This window comes from Mytilus galloprovincialis, chromosome 1 (assembly GCF_965363235.1).
Source record: "Mytilus galloprovincialis chromosome 1, xbMytGall1.hap1.1, whole genome shotgun sequence".
NCBI classification, from domain to species: Eukaryota; Metazoa; Mollusca; class Bivalvia; order Mytilida; family Mytilidae; genus Mytilus; species Mytilus galloprovincialis.
Window position 1 is genome coordinate 106,764,582 of NC_134838.1, and position 20,942 is coordinate 106,785,523.

The following is a 20,942-nucleotide window of genomic DNA, read 5'->3' on the forward strand; positions in this document are numbered from 1 at the left end:
AAAAAGGGCCCAAATAAGCATTTTCTTGGTTTTCGCACTATAACTTTAGTTTAAGTTAATAGAAATCTATGAAATTTTGACACAAGGTTTATGACCACAAAAGAACGGTTGGGATTGATTTTGGGAGTTTTGGTTTCAACAGTTTAGAAATTAGGGGCCAAAAAAGGGCCCAAATAAGCATTATTCTTGGTTTTCGCACAATAACTTTAGTTTAAGTAAATAGAAATCAATGAAATTTAAACACAAGGTTTATGACCATAAAAGGAAGGTTGGTATTGATTTTGGGAGTTTTGGTCCCAACAGAATAAGGGGCCCAAAGGGTCCAAAATTAAACTTTGTTTGATTTCATCAAAATTGAATAATTGGGGCTCTTTGATATGCCGAATCTAACTGTCATGACTGTGTATGTAGATTCTTAACTTTTGGTCCCGTTTTCAAATTGGTCTACATTAAGGTCCAAAGGGTCCAAAATTAAACTTAGTTTGATTTTGACAAAAAATGAATCATTTAGGTTCTTTGATATGCTGAATCTAAAAATGTACTTAGATTCTTGATTATTGGCCCAGTTTTCAAGTTGGTCCAAATCGGGGTCCAAAATTAAACTTTGTTTGATTTCATCAAAAATTGAATAAATGGGGTTCTTTGATATACCAAATCTAACTGTGTATGTAGATTCTTCATTTTTGGTCCTGTTTTCAAATTGGTCTACACTAAAGTCCAAAGGGTCCAAAATTAAACTTAGTCTGATTTTAACAAAAATTGAAATCTTGGGGTTCTTTGATATGCTGAATCCAAAAATGTACTTAGATTTTTTATTATGGGCCCAGTTTTCAAGTTGGTCCAAATCAGGATCTAAAATTATTATATTAAGTATTGTGCAATAGCAAGTCTTTTCAATTGCACAGTATTGCGCAATGGCAAGAAATATCTAATTGCACAATATTGTGAAATAGCAATTTTTTTTTTAATTAGAGTTATCTTTCTTTGTCCAGAATAGTAAGCAAGAAATATCTAATTGCAAAATATTGTGCAATAGCAAGATTTTTTTTTATTTGGAGTTATCTTTCTTTGTCCAGAATCAACTTAAATCTTTGTTATATACAATATACAATGTATATTCACTTTTTACTACCAACTGATTAATTAAAATAATCTTTACCATTCAGTGATAACAAGCAGTTTTTTTACATCTTAATATTTTATGATGTATTTAAATGAGTAGTTATTGTTGCAAACTCCATTAGAAATTTTAATTGAGATTAGTTTTGGAATAAGGGAAAGGGGGATGTGATTAAAAAAATTGGGTTCAATTTTTCTCATTTGAAATTTCATAAATAAAAAAGAAAATCTTCAAACATTTTTTTGAGAGGATTAATATTCAACAGCATAGGGAATTGCTCTAAGAGATAACAAAAATTTTAAGTTCATTAGAACACATTCATTCTGTGTCCGAAACCTATGCTGTGTCAACTATTTAATCACAATCCAAATTTAGAGCTGAATCCAGCTTGAATGTTGTGTCCATACTTGCCCCAACCGTTCAGGGTTCAACCTCTGCGGTCGTATAAAGCTACGCCCTGCGGAGCATCTGGTTTATTTTTATTTTGGCATAATGATTACAACTTTTGAAGATGCGTTAAAGTTCCATAATGGTTGGGAGAAGTGCATTGCATTGTTCTTTAGTATAAATAATGCAATATTTTTTTCCATCTTGCAAATGACTAGTTACCTGAACCTATTTAAATGTTTAGAGCAGACCCCATGATATTTAAAATAGAAATAAATCTAAGGTTTTGCTTTAACAGTTACATTATATTTCCTAGACTGGAACATTACGATATTGTGGACCAACAGAGTTTGCCAATGGTATCTGGGCAGGAATAGAACTAGATGATCCCGGTGGCAAGAATGATGGTAGCATTGGTGGAATATCTTACTTCCAGTGTCCTCAAAATCATGGTTAGTCAAATATAAAGACCAGTGATTCTTTTCTCAAAAATATCTTATGATTAAAATTGTTAGTAATTTATACTTAAATGTTAATGACTTACAAGTATTTTTACTCATAAGCAATTTATGTGAAAATAGCGGCTGACCACAGAATTTTGTCAAAATTAGAGTTTTGACCACAGAATTAAAAAATCACGGTTTGTCAAATTTAAAGACCACAGACTGTCAGAAACATGGTAAATCAAATAAATGAAATTTTCTATACATCAATATGTATAAATACTATCAAATAAATAAACTATTTTACATATGTATTCATACTAGGATATATGTCTCATTTTTATACAACCGCAAAAATTGAAAATTTTTTGGTCGTATATTGGTATGACGTTGGCGTCGTCGTCTGCGTTGTCGTCCGAATACTTTTAGTTTTCGCACTCTAACTTTAGTAAAAGTGAATAGAAATCTATGAAATTTTAACACAAGGTTTAGGAGCACAAAAGGAAGGTTGGTATTGATTTTGGGAGTTTTGGTTCTTACATTTTAGGAATTAGGGGCCAAAAAGGGCCCAAATAAGCATTTTCTTGGTTTTCGCACTATAACTTTAGTTTTAGTAAATAGAAATCTATGAAATTTTTACACAAGGTTTATGACCACAAAAGGAAGGTTGGGATTTATTTTGGGAGTTTTAGTTCAAACAGTTTAGGAATTATGGGCCAAAAAGGGGCCTAAGTAAACATTATTCTTGGTTTTCGCACCATAACTTTAGTATAAGTAAATAGAAATCTATGAAATTTAAACACAAGGTTCATGACCACTAAAGGAAGGTTGGGTTTGATTTTGGGAGTTTTGGTCCCAACAGTTTAGGAATAAGGGGCCCAAAGGGTCCAAAATTGAACTTTGTTTGATTTCATCAAAAATTGAATAATTGGGGTTCTTTGATATGCCGAATCTAACTGTGTATGTAGATTCTTAATTTTTGGTCCCGTTTTCAAATTGGTCTACATTAAGGTCCAAAGGGTCCAAAATTAAACTTAGTTTGATTTTAACAAAAATTGAATCCTTGGGGTTCTTTGATATGCTGAATCTAAAAATGTACTTAGATTTTTGATTATTGGCCCAGTTTTCAAGTTGGTCCAAATCGGGGTCCAAAATTAAACTTTGTTTGATTTCATCAAAAATTGAATAATTGGGGTGCTTTGATATGCCAAATCTAACTGTGTATGTAGATTCTTAATTTTTGGTCCCGTTTTTAATTGGTCTACATTAAAGTCCAAAGGGTCCAAAATTAAACTAAGTTTGATTTTAACAAAAATTGAATTCTTGGGCTTTTTTGATATGCTGAATCTAAACATGTACTTAGATTTTTGATTATGGGCCCAGTTTTCAAGTTGGTTCAAATCAGGATCCAAAATTATTATATTAAGTATTGTGCAATAGCAAGAAATTTTCAATTGCACAGTATTCAGCAATAGCAAGAAATCTTCAATTGCACAGTATTGTGCAATAGCAAGAAATTTTCAATTGCTCAGTATTGCACAATAGCAAGAAATCTTCAATTGCACAGTATTGTGCAATAGCAAATATTTTCAATTGCACAGTATTGCGCAATAGCAAGAAATATCTAATTGCACAATATTGTGCATTAGCAAGAAATTTTCAATTGATTGGAGTTATCTTTCTTTGTCCGGAATAGTAGTTGAATCAACTTAAATCATTGTTTTATACAATATACAATGTATATTCACTTTTACTACCAACTGATAAATTAAAACAATCTTTACCATTCAGTGATAACAAGCACCTTTTGTTACATTTTAATATTTTATGATGTGTTTAAATGAGTAGTTATTGTTGCAAACTCCTTTATAAATTTGAATTGAGATCAGTTTTGGAAAAAGTGAAAGGGGGATGTGAAAAAAAAATGGGGGGGGGGGGGGGGGGGTAAATTATTCTCATTTCAGATTTCATGAATAAAATGAAAATTTCTTCAAACATTATTTTGAGAGGATTAATATTCAACAGCATAGTGAATTGCTCAAAGGCAAAAAAAATATTTTAAGTTCATTAGACCACATTCATTCTGTGTCCGAAACCTATGCTGTGTCAACTATTTAATCACAATCCAAATTTAGAGCTGAATCCAGCTTGAATGTTGTGTCCATACTTGCCCCAACCGTTCAGGGTTCAACCTCTGCGGTCGTATAAAGCTACGCCCTGCGGAGCATCTGGTTTTTTGGGGAAAGACGGCTTCAAGCCGTCAATTCCCTAATGGGGTTGGCCAGAGTATCATTCCCTCACGTCAATCATTTTGTTTTGATAGTTTGGAAACCCCCTCAAAATGTCATACTGTCTCATTGTTTCTGTAAAGTTCTGTTTTTAGAATCTTCCTCCAATTCAGGAGCACCTCCATTGATGAGTAATTAGACACTAAAATCAAAGTAAATGTTTCTGAACACTTAAAATGTGACATTTAGTATATGATAAGTAGTCTTCTATATAAAGACATAATTATTGAAATGGTTAAAAAAAAAATATAAGAAATTAAATGTTGCTTTTTGTAGTTTATACCTATTGAGATTGGGGAGAGCAACTGCAGTTTTCATTCTTTCTGTAAAGTTATGTTTTTAGAATCTTTATCCAATTAAGGAGCACCTCAATTGATGAGTAATGGCCCACTAAAATGAAAGTTAATGTATCTGAACACTAAAAATGTCACATTAAGTATATATATGATAAGTAGTCATCAATTTAAAAATAATTTTGCGTACCAACATAATTATTGTAGTGGTCATTTTTTTTTTCATTTTTTTTTTAAATATTGCTTTTTGTAGTTTAAAGCTATTTATTCATGAATTTTACAGATATATCAAAATGTGGGATCTGGAAACAAACTTCACACAGCTTATATCAATCATATTTGATTTTATAAGTACATGTATCCCTGTGATGAGAGTTGTAACTGGGAACTTTATCAATGAAAAATTAAAACTGAATAGATTTTTCAGTCCTCACTTTCTTGAGAATACTGTCACAAAAAAATTGAGAATGGTCTTAGCTTGCCGTTCAGTTGTACATAATTAAAATTCTAAAATATGTTGTAGTAGTTGTTAAATTCAATTGAATTTTAGATAATTAACTCCCAACTTTAATCAAATGTTTTGATTTAGTAGGTGCAGATCTCATTGGTCCAAATTGTCTCTATGATGAATTCTTGACTAAGGAAATGAAATAACAATAAACAACAATTAGTTTCATTATTGTTAGCCTTTCTATATGTTCTAGCTGTTCTTTTGCTCATTCTTTGAATGTAGACTATCAAAAGATACCCCCCTAAAAATTGAAACAATGGCCGTCTTTTCCCTCAGAGCTCTTCAGCTCTTTGATTTTTAATTAAAGTTCATATTCCCTAATCTTTTATTGAAAATGAAGCACTTTCTAGTACAGTTTCCTTGTTCTATTTTGTACTTTCCAATACTTTTGGTAATAAGTATTTTAATGTCCCACCTATGGTAGTAGAGGGGCATTATGTTTTCTGGTATGTGTGTTTGTCCGTCCGTTCGTCCGTTATTCAGTTCGTCCCGCTTCAGGTTAAAGTTTTTGGTCAAGATGGTTTTTGATGAAGACAAAGTTGAAGTCCAATCAACTTTAAACTTAGTACAATGTTCCCCATGATATTATCTTTCTGATTTTATTGCCAAATTAAAGTTTTGACCCCAATTTTACAGTCCACTAAACTTAGAAAATGATAGTGCGAAGTTCAGGTTAAAGTTTTTGGTCAAGGTAGTTTTTTATGAAATTGAAGTCCAATCAACTTGAAAATTAGTACACATGTCCCCTATGATATGATCTGTCTAATTTTAATGCAAAATTAAAGTTTTGATCCCAAGTTCATGGTCCACTGAACATGGAAAATGATAGTGTGAGTGGGGCATCCATGTACTATGGACACATTCTTGTTAAGCACATGTTTTGTCTTCTATAATTGTAAGAAAATATATCAATTGATGAAATTGCTTCAAATTATCTTGGAAATCAGTAGTATAAAAATAATTTGAGAACTTATATTTTAAGGTATCTTTGCTCCAGTAAGTAAAATAGCTAAGCCAGGAAGTACACCAGCACCTCGTCCATCGTCTGCATCATCACCTTCTAAGTCATCACCTAGCAAAACAGTACCAGTAGATGTGTCTAATGTGAAAGCAAGAGTAGATACAGGTAACAAAACAGTACCAGTAGATGTGTCCAATGTGAAAGCAAGAGTAGATATAGGTAACAAAACAGTACCAGTAGATGTGTCCAATGTGAAAGCAAGAGTAGATATAGGTAACAAAACAGTACCAGTAGATGTGTCCAATATGAAAGCAAGAGAAGATACAGGTAACAAAACAGTACCAGTAGATGTGTGTAATGTGTAAGCAAGAATAGATACAGGTAACAAAACAGTACCAGTAGATGTGTCCAATGTGAAAGCAAGAGTAGATACAGGTAACAAAACAGTACCAGTAGATGTGTCCAATGTGAAAGCAAGAGTAGATACAGGTAACAAAACAGTACCAGTAGATGTGTGTAATGTGTAAGCAAGAGTAGATACAGGTAACAAAACAGTACCAGTAGATGTGTCTAATGTGAATGCAAGAATAGATACAGGTGACAAAACAGTACCAGTAGATGTGTGTAATGTGTAAGCAAGAGTAGATACAGTTAACAAAACAGTACCAGTAGATGTGTCAAATGTGAAAGCAAGAGTAGATACAGGTAACAAAACAGTACCAGTAGATGTGTGTAATGTGTAAGCAAGAGTAGATACAGGTAACAAAACAGTACCAGTAGATGTGTCCAATGTGAAAGCAAGAGTAGATACAGGTAACAAAACAGTATCAGTAGATGTGTGTAATGTGAAAGCAAGAGTAGATACAGGTAACAAAACAGTACCAGTAGATGTGTGTAATGTGTAAGCAAGAATAGATACAGGTAACAAAACAGTACCAGTAGATGTGTGTAATGTGAAAGCAAGAGTAGATACAGGTAACAAAACAGTACCAGTAGATGTGTGTAATGTGAAAGCAAGAGTAGATACAGGTAACAAAACAGTACCAGTAGATGTGTCCAATGTGAAAGCAAGAGTAGATACAGGTAACAAAACAGTACCAGTAGATGTGTCCAATGTGAAAGCAAGAGTAGATACAGGTAACAAAACAGTACCAGTAGATGTGTGTAATGTGAAAGCAAGAGTTGATACAGGTAACAAAACATTACCAGTAGTTGTGTCCAATGTGAAAGCAAGAGTAGATACAGGTAACAAAACAGTACCAGTAGATGTGTCCAATGTGAAAGCAAGAGTAGATACAGGTAACAAAACAGTACCAGTAGATGTGTCCAATGTGAAAGCAAGAGTAGATACAGGTAACAAAAAACACAATTTTGAAATTATATTATAATAGTGCTAGTAGACATGTCTTTTAGACATCTGAGATGTAATTAGGTCACATGAAAATTAGCTGTGTTATTCAGAGATACTCTATTTAATGGTGACATGTAGGGAGCATAAAGCTCACTGCTCATTTTGCAGGATTATATATTTTTCTCATGATCTCACAGATTTTACATGCAACTCATTATTTTGTAATTTAAACACTTAATAATTTGGCTCTATATTATAAATATTATGACATCTGATTTTATGATATAAGGTTTAAGTACAAGGATTGTAGGAGGATATATAAAAAGAATTATAGATTATCGTTGATCATCTCAACGAGGTTGATTTTCTCGCTTGAGCCAGTAGCGAGAAATGAAATCGAGTTGAGATGACCAATGATAATCTTTTTATCGCTATTTTACCTATGACGATGTGACCAATTTCATTAGCAACGCCACGTACCTCTTTAGTTTCTAGCGATCATTTTCCATCTCAAGCGAGTAGCATGATATGAAAAATTATCACAAAAAAAGATCAAAGGAAAAATGCACAAAAAAGCGATAATTGGATATATCGAAAAATTGCCCCAAAATAATCAAATGTTACATTTTTAATCCCCTGTTCATTACATTTTGTAATTGAGAATTGGAAAAGAAGTTATTAGCCTTTGGATCAATTGCACAATTTGTCTAGTTTATGTTGTACTAGCAAAATTTAGCAGAGCCAACAACAGTTTATGTTGACTGGATCTACTACTTAAACATCTGTTATGCTAAGTAAATTGTGGTACTAAATTTTCGGCTATCCCTTGACACCGTTTGCGAGTATTGTCTTGAGGAAACGATGATAGTCCATCGGAAGGAGACAATAAATGGCTGACCAGTGTTAAGAGAGAGCCAATCTCTTGCACGTAAAAGACACCCTTGTAGATTTTGAAAAAGAGCAGGCTAATGCCACTACAAGGCAGTACTTGCACCGCAAAGTGGAAAGGGATTAATATAAGTTGCTAAACTTGTTTCCCAATCCACTATGAATGAATATGTTTAAACTAAAATTGTGGTAAAAACAGCAGTTAAGATACTTAAAATTGATAATGGAAATGGGGAATATATGTCAAAGAGGTTTTTATTGCCAATTCCTCAGTCATTAAGCCAATGATGACAGTTATCCCAAAATTATGGATGGTTTTTAAATTATAGTGATTTTTTTTATATTTTCATTAGTAATTAAATTATTTGCTACCCTTCGTAAATTGTAAAATGAAAAATAATTTTGGTGATCAAAATGTTGTACATTTTTTCTACAGTATTAATTTTCCAAAAAAAAAAAATCAGTATTGAGAGAAATATGTTTTATGGAATATGTCCTCTTTCACATGTATCAAATGCCTCAGATTATACTTATTTAAAAATAATGAATTTTGTAAGTGTGATGAAAAGCCTATTTTTTACTTCAAGTTTTTTGTGATATATTTTTTTTTAGATAGCTCATTATTTTTGTCTCAAATAAAATTGATGAATAGTTTAGTTGTATCATCTAATTGGTCATTATTTTATACCTATTTCATTTGTACTTAGTATTGCTGACACTATTTTTATTGTAAAACCCTTTTTTGAACCTCTATATCCACCTGTTCGTCACGTGGTGTAATTTTGCGGAACCTCTCGGGCTTTTACTCAACAATCAAACGTTAAAGTACTTCCGCTTTGTCAAAGCGGTAAAATCAAGTTTATAAATTAAGCAGTTCAACAGTTAAATGAACAAGATCAAAGATGAGTAGCATATTATCAAACACTCCAACAAAGTTGATGGAAGCCGAGAGGTGTTTTAAGAGAGCGTGTGACGAGATCCTATCGCTGAACAGAAGGATCGAAGACCTTTCAAAACGATACGACATGGCCAGACGAGAAAACAGGCGATCGTACCGTTACAACCTCAGGTTGCAGATTGCAGTTGTCGAAGGTGTTCGAAACATGTTTTACGAATATGCTACCAAGAAAGCAGATGAGATTTCAGAGCTTCGATTTCAAGTCAACGTAGAGATGTCGGACGATGAAGATGATTTCAGCTCTCGTGGATACTCCTGGTCAGCCGTATTGGACGACGATGAAGATTCGTCACAAGAAGATTCTGAGGATAATGACGATGAAGATGAAATAGACGAAATGGAAGTCAGCTGAACAGACCATCTGGAGACTCCTTACTTATAAAGGCTCTTTTAAGAGCCAAACACATATTTCAAAAAGAGTCTAGAATTGTTTAGCCTGAAATAAGATATATACATGTATAAGTCCCTATATAATCACTAGAGCTTTAAGCTTCTTTACATCATTCCTTCCAAAATTTGAGCACACACAGCTAACTTGTCCACTTAACAGAGAAGTTTGAAATAGACATAATGAAGTTTACATTAAAAGTATTTCAAAGTTAAAATTATGAATTAGTCCTGCACTTGAAAACATTGCATCAATTTGTATTTCCCACATCTGTAATATGGATGGGTACGTCACAGGTTCCTTTCGGCTGTTGTGTGACAGTTTGGTCTGCACATAAATTAGTCCCGCTTGCTGAGGAGTGTATATATATATATGACAATTTACGGGGATTTGTATAGTAAGACATACTTACCTACTATACTAATCCTTGGCTTTTATAAAAAAAAATATTCCATATATGTCGGTTTGCCTACACACTCATTTGCCAGAAAGCCTTCATACTTGTCAGGGCTTTGGAATTTTCTTGAAAAGGCACTAATCCTTGGAAAAGTTATCTTACAATTTTACTTTCCCGCATCAGTTTTCACTTTCCCCTTTACCAGTGTTCTTGCTTTGCCTTTATGGTAATGTGATGCTATCTGAAGTGTTTTTTTTTATAGATTATGTTATGGATGTGATGCTATAATTTTTAGAAACAAGGTGGTATTTCAATTTCCCCTGTTTACCATGACGCTAAATGAAATATCTGAGGAGAACACTGCATTCATAATTTTTTTACTTGGAAGTCCGAAATAAGTTTGATATTTGAACAGTTAAAAAACATAAACAACTTTATATGTAAACATACAAATTGTACCACAGTTGATTTCATTACTGTTTAAGTCTCATAATTTCCACTTCATTGATGAATCAGCGGGGATAAAATATTTATGCAAACTCTTTGCTTCATGACCTCCATTACTGTTAACGATAACAAACTACCGCTGTAAACGCAAGGAAACAAGTGATTACTTCAGGGAACCAGTTTCTAAACTAAAATGTGTCCAATAACAGACTTTGTCAAACATGAATACAACACCGAAAAAGTACCATGTAAAGATGATTTACTTACCTGATGGGAAACTGGTACCTCTGTCTACACTTACACAATGATTTTTTTTACTTTCCTTGGGAAATGGGAATTCCAAAGCCCTGCTTGGTAGAATGGTTTTTCATCTTCTACGTATGACCAGTCTTTTTAGCTCACCTGGCCCAAAGGACCAAGTGAGCTTTTCTCATCACTTGGCGTCCAGCGTCCGTCGTCGTCCTGCGTCTGTCGTCGTTAACTTTTACAAAAATCTTCTCCTCTGAAACTACTGGGCCAAATTTTACCAAACTTGGCCACAATCATCATTGGGGTATCTAGTGTAAAAAATATGTCCGGTGACCCGGCCAACCAACCAAGATGGATGCCATGGCTAAAAATAGAACATAGGGGTAAAATCCAGTTATAACTCAAAAACCAAAGCATTTAGAGCAAATCTGACATGGGGTAAAATTGTTTATCAGGTCAAGATCTATCTGCCCTGAAATTTTCAGAGGAATCGGACAACCCGTTGTTGGGTTGCTGCCCCTGAATTGGTAATTTTAAGGAAATTTTGCTGTTTTTGGTTATTATCTTGAATATTATTATAGATAGAGATATACTGTAAACAGCAATAATGTTCAGCAAAGTAAGATTTACAAATAAGTCAACATGACCGAAATGGTCAGGTGACCCCTTTAGGAGTTATTGCCCTTTATAGTCAATTTTTAACCATTTTTCGTAAATCTTAGTAATCTTTTACAAAAATCTTCTCCTCTGAAACTACTGGGCCAAATTAAACCAAACTTGGCCACAGTCATCATTGGGGTATCTAGTTTAAAAAATGTGTGGCGTGACTCGGCCAACCAACCAAGATGGCCGCCACAGCTAAAAATAGAACATAGGGGTAAAATTCAGTTTTTGGCTTATAACTCAAAAACCAAAGCATTTAGAGCAAATCTGACGAAGTAAAATTGATTATCAGGTCAAGATCTATCTGCCCTGAAATTTTCAGATGAATCGGACAATCTGTTGTTGGGTTGCTGCCCCTGAATTGGTAATTTTAAGGAAATTTTGCTGTTTTTGGTTATTATCTTGAATATTATTATAGATAGAGATAAACTGTAAAAAGCAATAATGTCCATCAAAGTAAGATTTACAAATAAGTCAACATGACTGAAATGGTCAGTTGACCCCTTTAGGAGTTATTGCCCTTTATAGTCAATTTTTAATTATTTTTCGTAAATCTTAGTAATCTTTTACAAAAATCTTCTCTGAAACTACTGGGTCAAATTAAACCAAACTTGGCCACAATAATCATTGGGGTATCTAGTTTAAAAAATTTGTGGCGTGACCCGGCCAACCAACCAAGATGGCCGCCATGGCTAAAAATAGAACATAGGGGTAAAATTCAGTTTTTGGCTTATAACTCAAAAACCAAAGCATTTAAAGTAAATCTGACATGAAGTAAAATTGTTTATCAGGTCAAGATCTATCTGCCCTGAAATTTTCAGATGAATCGGACAACCTGTTGTTGGGTTGGTGCCCCTGAATTGGTAGTTTTAAGGAAATTTTGCTGTTTTTTTGTTATTATCTTGAATATTATTATAGATAGAGATAAACTGTAAAAAGCAATAAATGTCGGCAAAGTAAGATCTACAAATAAGTCAACATGACCGAAATGGTCAGTTGACCCCTTAGGAGTTATTGCCCTTTATACTCAATTTTTAACCAATTTTCGTAAATCTTAGTTATCTTTTACAAAAAATCTTCTCCTCTGAAACTACTGGACCAAGTTCATTATAGATAGAGATAATTGTAAGCAGCAAGAATGTTCAGTAAAGTAAGATAGTAAGATGTACAAACACATCACCATCACCAAAACACAATTTTGTCATGAATCCATCTGCGTCCTTTGTTTAATATTCACATAGACCAAGGTGAGCGACACAGGCTCTTTAGAGCCTCTAGTTCTATAAGTTTTCATTCTTTGTAGCATTTTTCTGTATTTAACTGCTTATTTTATAACCAGTTTATGAATGTAAAAATTGCTGAATTTGCTGTTTTCAGCATGCTAACTTTACTGTGCATTAACTTCTGTTCATGTTAATAAACTTGAACACAATAGTTATTACCAGCAAACCCAGATCAAGTGAATTTTGGTGGCATCAGTTTCCCTGTTCTGGAGTTCTGTCCCTTTATTGACTGGAAAACTACTAGCAGGGGAATTATATATATATAAAACTACACATATAAACTTCCTATATTGCAGGATTAAAGGGTAGAGCACCATCAATAACAGATCTTGGTGATATAGAATATGGTGACAGAGTTATAGTTGCTGGACAACGTAAAGGAACTGTCAAATATGTTGGTGAATCAAAATTTGCACCAGGTTAGTAAAGAAATTGTTATGAAATATTGATATACATTCTATTTTAGCTGACATATTATAATTAAAACCTTTCTGGTTGGTATTGTCTTTGCACACAGTTGCTATATATTAAAAGTCAGTCTTGATTTCCCTCTGAATTTTATCTCTTTAAAGTGATTTTATTATTAAGACATTTGTACACAAAAATGAAATGGGACATCAAAAGATGAAGTTATTTGTGTTATCAACAATAAACAAACATAAAATTAACACTGAACTAGAAGATATTTGTGAGCTTAACAATTAACAAACATACAATAAACATTGAATTAGAAGTTGCCTTTCTCATATAAGCGAAATTTTTGTAAAATCCAACAAAGCTGGTGATGTAAAAGTTAGAAAATAGTATGACTGAGAATGACATTGTCTAATATGAAGAAAAAAATTCTTCAACTTGATATATTAAAGATATCTTTATTGCACCCTCCCTCACTGTTTTAGACCAGCTGACCTATGTAATTTATTGTCAAGTCATCTATAAAGAATATAACTTGAATTAATCGTGTTTATATGATAACCAATAAATCCTTCAAGTAGAGCAATTGGAACAGAATCATTCTAAGGTTGTATTTTATTTTTACATTTTATCTGTATGAAGTTTGTGTAAGATCATGCAACTTATTCTGTACATGTTAGGCATGACTGGTCACATATCTTTTTGTTTCTAACAGGTATATGGTATGGTATTGAATTGGACCGTCCTGTTGGGAAAAATGATGGATCTGTGAATGGGGAGCGATATTTTCAGTGTAAAACTAAACATGGTGTATTTGCACCTCTCTCCAGAATACAGAAGTAGGTTGTAACTCCTTTCTGTAATTGACAGAAGTTAATGTACCCCAAATAACTATTAAGGATACATTTAAGATGTAGTTCAAACGAAGTACAAACCTTAATAATTTGAGAGCAACAGCTTGTTCTTTCAAGATGATGCCATCTTTATTTGTGCAGAGTTTATTTTTACCTTAAAACAAAATTGAATTATAAAGAACAATGGTCGATTTTCTTTTAAATGTTTAATGCAATTAACAGTACACTGAGTACAGTGAAAACAACTTAAAGGGATCATGAGCCACACAATAATTTTGATTTGTTATTTGCATTGCTATTACGTTGGTAGAAATAACTTCATGAACAAAATTCTCAATGAATGCTTTAAACCTGGAATCTTAAATTTTTATTTTAATGATAATTTGCTAATCTGAAATAATAAAATAAGTCATTTAACTTTTTAATACAACAGAATTTTTCTGAATAAAACATGAGCCCAGTTGTTTTTTTTTTAAATAATTTAGATTTGATTATCTAAAGATTTGGCTATTTGTAAAGAGCTGATTTTATGTCATCTGGATAGGTCCAGTGGTTAACTTTGTCAGTTAATGCCAGTTATTTCTGAAACCAGTTGATTAGATAAATTTCACCTAGGATTGTTACTATTTCAGGTTAGGGGACAGAAGATTTAGTTCAAGTGAATCATTAGATGCAATAAGTTGGGGAGCTGTATCAGAGAAGGTGGACAGAAGGAGTTAGTATTTTGTATTATTTTCCTTTAATCAAAGGAATGTCAAGTTAACATTGTCAACTATGTTTAAGAAATTTGTAAGAATGAATTTATATGATAAAAACACACAGAAGATACCAAATGGATAAATAACTTATAAAGTCATAGAAATTCCAGGGGCCTTAAAAGGGCATCAAATGTTCTTACCATTAAAGTGAGTAAAAGTCTGTCACAATTGAGATTGACAGTTACAACCCTAACTATGACATCTTAACTGACAAGGATTGTCTGCTTTCCTGAAAAAAGTTGTGAGCTCACTCCTGTTACACTGACTTCTTTCACCAATAAAAACTTGTTACTACAAGATAGCCATATTTACTGAGAATGGTGTTAAACACCAACAGAAAAAAACCAAACAAAGTTTGCCCAAAAACCAAAGCAGCATAGCATAAGAAACTACACAGAAAACTTTAAACTGACCAACAACACAAACTTTATCAAAATACTAGAGTGAACTCAGGTGTTCTTGAATGGGTAATCAGATTCTGCTCTGCTAGCTGCACCTGTCAGTTTGCTCTTGCAAAGCAACATGTTGGTGATAAGTCATAATATGTTAAAAAGGACCAGATTTTGGCTATAAAGTTTAGTGAAAGATAATGTGTTTAGATGAACTTAATGATTATATAAATGATAGTATGTTTGCTTGGTAGGTATTTTATTAATATGATAAATTAAAAAGATGAATAAAAGATCTAAAGAATTGAAAAAGCTGTTTGTATACCTCCATATATTAGTTTCTTTGACAGCCTATAAGCATTTCCTCTTCACAGTTTAGTAGTTCCACATTTTATAAATAATATTTGATTATTTTTCAGGTGGTTCATTTACTGGCAGATCAAGAACTCCAATTAAAAGGTACATGTTAATTGATTGATAAGATTTCTTTTAAATAGAACAGTAAATTAAATATTTAGAACAGTTATTTGTTGATATATAAAAGAAGATGTGATATGATTGCCAATGAGACACTCTCCACAAGAGACCAAAATGACATAGAAATTAACAACTATAGGTCACTGTATGGCCTTAAAGTATATATTAGACGACATTATACAAAGCTGTCCAAAAGTTTATAGTCTTTATGAATGTTTCATCCTCATATACATTTTAGTACATGGAAAATAGAAATTTCGATAGCCCATTCTGCATCCATATAAAAAGAGACAGCAGAAAATAATTATATGCCCCCAATCTGAGGGTATAGGATTTAAATCTTTTTAAAATTGGATGCCCATTGTGTACTGAGAGCTTACTTATTCAGGTGGACATGGATTCTTTATTACCTTAACAAACTGACCCCTTTTCCACAAATCTTATGATTTGATTGGCCCATAATGATACTTTGCTCCCTTCAGAAAACTGATGTAATATTCAATTTTCAAAGGACCATGGAGTGGAGCTTTATTACTTGTCAGTTGTTAAACACTCTCTTAGAAGACTTACAAAGGAACAAAATATATTTTCATCAAGTCAAATACGGGTAGATGAGCTGTATGATTAGAATATGAAAATTTTGCATATGTATGTATAAGTTAAAATTGTGGACATTACCATGACAATAAAACAGAAAATATTGTTTTTACAGACCAAAAAGTGGCCACAGCATATCAAGGACTCCTGGATCTAGTTCAGAGTTTAAATTAGAAGTAGGCATGAGTGTGTTTTGCAATAATGAATTAGGTAGGTTATAATATAAAGACAGGAAATGTATTTTCTTGTTAATATGAAATGACATTAACACCAACAGATATACATTAAAATTGACATTATAATAGTTTCTCCTGTTGAAAAATGTAAAATATGTTAACTTTAAAAACTAAAAAAAAGAAATCTATCAGTAATATCAATGCTTTCATTAAGGACACACTACGTTTTCGCAATGCATTATAATTAAGACAATAATTTCCTTTTGAGCTAGTACAGATTCACATTATGATTATCTTTTAAAATATTTCAGGTATTGTTAGGTACATTGGCCCTGCAGAATTTGGAGAAGGGCTTTGGGTTGGTGTGGAATTAAGAACTCCTAAAGGTAAAAATGATGGAAGTGTTCAAGAAAGACGTTACTTTACATGTAAACCAGATCATGGACTACTTGTACGACCAAATAAAATAACTGTTCGTGGAATCAATGGTGCCAAATTACTAGGAGATTACTTTGGGTCCAAGGAAGGAACGCCTGAAGATGTTCGGACTGATGGAAGATAATTAGTCATGTGATATTGGAAGTCTTCGAATTGCAATCAAATACATTTCTACCTTCAATATTTATGAATTGTATAATTAAAAATGTCTCATTTCATTTTCCTTTTCTTTTTTTTTTTTAGAATAATGGAGTTAGGTTTCACTTGAATCTAGATATTTATTTTTATCTATATAGTATCATTATTTATGTTCTGGGGTAAAAGTTCAGATATTTTTTGTTGTTGTTGAGAATTTTAGAGTTAAGGAGTACAAAATTGTTTGTTACCAGTTGAATTTATAATTATTAATGACAACATTCGGTTTATTATACTGTAAGTTTAGAAATTGTATGCATTTATTATTGCGATTTTGTCATTTTGGACTACATGTATAATGCGATGTTAACTTTTGCGACATGAAATAAATACTGTTAAATTCATAACAAATATTTCAAAATGCTAGATTAAATTATTGCGATAATAACCTTGTCGCATTTTTCGCAATAAGAATAACATCTCAATAATTTCTGAATTTACAGTACATTGTTATTTAGGGTTAAAATAAAATAAACCTTTGCATACTTGAATCATTATTTGATATTTAAGTGCCTATGTTCTGGTACGTATTTCAAGAAGACTGTAATAGAAGTGACTTGTGGTAGTCTCTGATATGATGGAATAAGAAGTCTCAACATTTTCTACATTACTTCAATGATAGGGAAATTTTACATAAGAATCTGCTTTCATACTGCTTTAAATAATCAATTTAAGAAAATGTTATATTTTTGCACAAATTATGTTGTCATGTAATTATTTAAGAGCTGTTCCTAAATTAATCATGTTGTGAGGATGGGAAGCATTCAAATTAATTAAATATTGGTGGTTGCATTTTCTTTAGAATTTTGTAAGAATTATTAGAAAAAAATGAATTTTAAGGGTGTCTGGGTCTTAAAAAAGTGCCTCACATTCTCCTATGCATTTAAATCTGGAGCAGCCCTAATGTTAGTCTTCATTGATATGAATTTTTTTTGTAAGTCCATTTTTATGAAGTTTTTTGCCCTTTAAGTTTTGTTTTTATAAAATTTACATGTAGCTTTTGATTTCAGTTTTCGTTTTCGGAAATCAGTTACCATGTATTAAAGGACTGGACTATTCACTAAATTATTTACTTAATTTGAAGTTTATGATACAAAGAGGAATTACAGTTATTAATGACTTAAGATTTATATACATTTTTATACTGTACATATACATACATCTGGTGAGATGTTTTATAAAGTTTACAACTTGTTATATCTTTTTACGATATTTGATTCATAGAATAAGAACTCAAATTGTTTGCTTATGATTTTAAGATGATATTTAAAAAAGTTGTTTTTTTAATTGAATGGACTTTACTGTTTTGTTAAATAATGTTGTCCAAAGACTTCTACAAATTTGACTTTTTTGTTATGAGTTATCTATAAGAGCACTTTAGTACATATATATAATACAAATGGTTATGCCATCCTTCTACCAAGAATTCTCTGAAAAAACTGCTGTCAACTTTGTGAGAGAAATAAATCATGCCCTTTGCATGTCAATATATAACTCAATTACATGTTGCTGAATTTCTGTGGTTTAATGATTGATATATTTTCTTTTATTTCATTTTTTGCTTAATTTATTTATTTTCTCATCAATCATTATAAAGTCATTCCAGTCATATGAAAAATTTCAAAAGATATCATTATTCAAAATCATAACAGAATGCTATGTTGTCAAGCGTATTTAAAGGCTGTATATATTATTATTGTTTGGTTGAACTTTATGATCAGAGTTAAAAGATGAAGGTACCAAATGACAACTTTATAGTATGTCACTTTGTGTATTCCCACAGTGCAGAGTGTATATCAAATCATGATTCATTTTAGTCTTTTCTGATTATTACACAAATTTAATATTCAATAAGTTTAATCTATTGGAAGTCATAATGTAATTTTAACTCTTGATCCAGAGTTGAAGAGAGATCAGAAATTTCTGTTAATGTTGCCTAATTTTGACATATCATTGATATACTGATATCAGTACCAACCTTATCCAACAACTGTGTTAAACGGAAATGATTGTCTGTTTGATGAATTCAACTTGGCTTTGTCCAATCATTTGTCTTCTTAGGCATTTGTACTATTGGCCGTTAGACAGAGTTTGATGGCAGCTATCTTCATAATGTTACAAAGTTCTTCATGTAGAATAAGTAACAAGAAAATGTTTAATCTTTGGATAATATCTGCTAGCACAAGTTTCTTTGTGTTAATTCTTTTAGGAATTAATGATTATCTGATACAGACTGAGCTAGAATTTCACTATAAAGACACAATTCTGACATTTTATGTTGATCGTAAATTATCAGAATAGTGATATAATTATACACTTGGTAGATTTCAGAGGACAGGTTGATTAGGAAAACCTATTTCATATATATTTATTTTATAATATAATAATAAACTTTAATAAATTAATCATCATCAACCTTATTTGACAATATTGTTTTCTCCATTAAATGGCAAACATTGTTATTTCCAACAGCTTACACATAGTACACTTTGGTATTGATATATGCTTCTAAGATATTTTTGAGATAAGTTTAATATAATGAATTGAATTTGCAAGTTTCGTATTTGTTCTTTGAGTACCAACATGGGACCAAGGTGCCTTCATCATTGATGTTTAATTAGTTATACAACTTTTGACCAGCTTTTTCTTTTTATTTGCAGAAGAGCTTGCACATACATTCCTTTTTTGTAAATGCTTTTATAGCAGCTGGTGCTGCAATTATTGTTTAAATCATCAGTGTTGTAAAATATTCTGGAAAAGGAACCCAAAAAAATGAGTAACACAATTATTGTTTATGGCACAATAACTGATTTATACATACAACTGCTTGTCCTTCTCATTGGATTTCCTGGCCTTCATTTCACAACAAATTCTTACAACAAAAGTCATGAACAATTCAGTATACTTGTGATCAATTTAAGACCTTACATTTTTTGTGAAACTCAGCTTTGTAGCTTTGTTACTGCCTCACATACCATCCACATTTATTTATACGTCTACAATTTTTGGTGCTTATATCATGCATTTGTGAGAAAAAATAGTCAAACTTTGTTGAGATAAAATTTATCTTTAGTTGTCTCCCTTGATTTTTAGAAATAATTTCAATATATATTTATTATATGCTTAAACAGTTTTTGTTCAACTGTGTCATCATGACCTACATTTTATACTTTACCAGTTTATTTGGTTTAAAAGGGTATGTGTGTAACAAGCAGTTAACCGAGTTGGCACATTATTTCAGATTGGCCTTGTGGCTTTTAAGTTGAAACCAAGAAAATGATTGACCTACGTTTCCATACATGTACTAGAAATATAGGACACATCAATCCTTTTTCAGTATGTCAATTATTGCTGATGGTTTAAATGTAGTTATATTTGCCAAACCACACAATGATTTATACTTTTAATACATTGATTCAGCAGAATTCAAATACAAATGAAAAGAACTTGATATAAAATTGATTTGTTTTGCTTGATATATTTGTATGAAATTGTATACACAGTTTGTTAAATGCATGAGAAAGGAAAAATAAAAAAAGAAATTCTATAAAAATCATAAAAGGACAATCTGTTTTTATTTATAGCCTTTAGTTCTTTATTTCAATTAATGAGAAGTATACTTATCAGGTTATTACAGGGGAACACATAGGTTTTTGTCTTTCCTTTGACAAACAACAGAATGCTAGACATAGGGATTACTATCTGACTGGAATGAACTATTTGTATAAAGCTTAATATTTCAGAAGGTAGAAAACCTGGATGCTTTAGACCTTGTATGCAAATGGTTCAAAGTTTCTGTGTGTCATATGCCAATTGTCATTGACCTCATTTTCTCGGTTCTGCAACTGCTTGAAATATTCTATTATTATGTTTAATAGGATAATCATTTTTTATATAAAGGATCCTTGCAAGGGTACATTTTTGTCAGACAGGGTTCACCTGACCTCTTCACGTATAAGTGATCAAGGTTAAGTCTGTTAATCATACACAATAAGCAAAAGGTTGTCTATATTTGTT

At 31.9% G+C, this 20,942-nt stretch overlaps 1 protein-coding gene across 3 annotated transcripts in view; it reads left to right on the top strand.

Annotated features, from left to right (window-relative positions):
• Positions 1-20,486, top strand: part of LOC143049430 (CAP-Gly domain-containing linker protein 3-like) — a 41,945-nt gene extending 21,459 nt beyond the window's left edge. For all 3 annotated transcript variants that reach the window (XM_076223076.1, XM_076223080.1, XM_076223071.1), the window contains exons 6-13: positions 1,824-1,959; positions 6,025-6,168; positions 12,924-13,046; positions 13,757-13,880; positions 14,528-14,610; positions 15,462-15,501; positions 16,232-16,326; positions 16,604-20,486. In XM_076223076.1, coding sequence (XP_076079191.1) covers positions 1,824-1,959; positions 6,025-6,168; positions 12,924-13,046; positions 13,757-13,880; positions 14,528-14,610; positions 15,462-15,501; positions 16,232-16,326; positions 16,604-16,854 — 996 coding nt within the window. In that variant the 3' untranslated portion in view covers positions 16,855-20,486. The remainder of the gene's footprint in view (positions 1-1,823; positions 1,960-6,024; positions 6,169-12,923; positions 13,047-13,756; positions 13,881-14,527; positions 14,611-15,461; positions 15,502-16,231; positions 16,327-16,603) is intronic.
• The last annotated feature ends 456 nt before the right edge of the window (positions 20,487-20,942 follow it).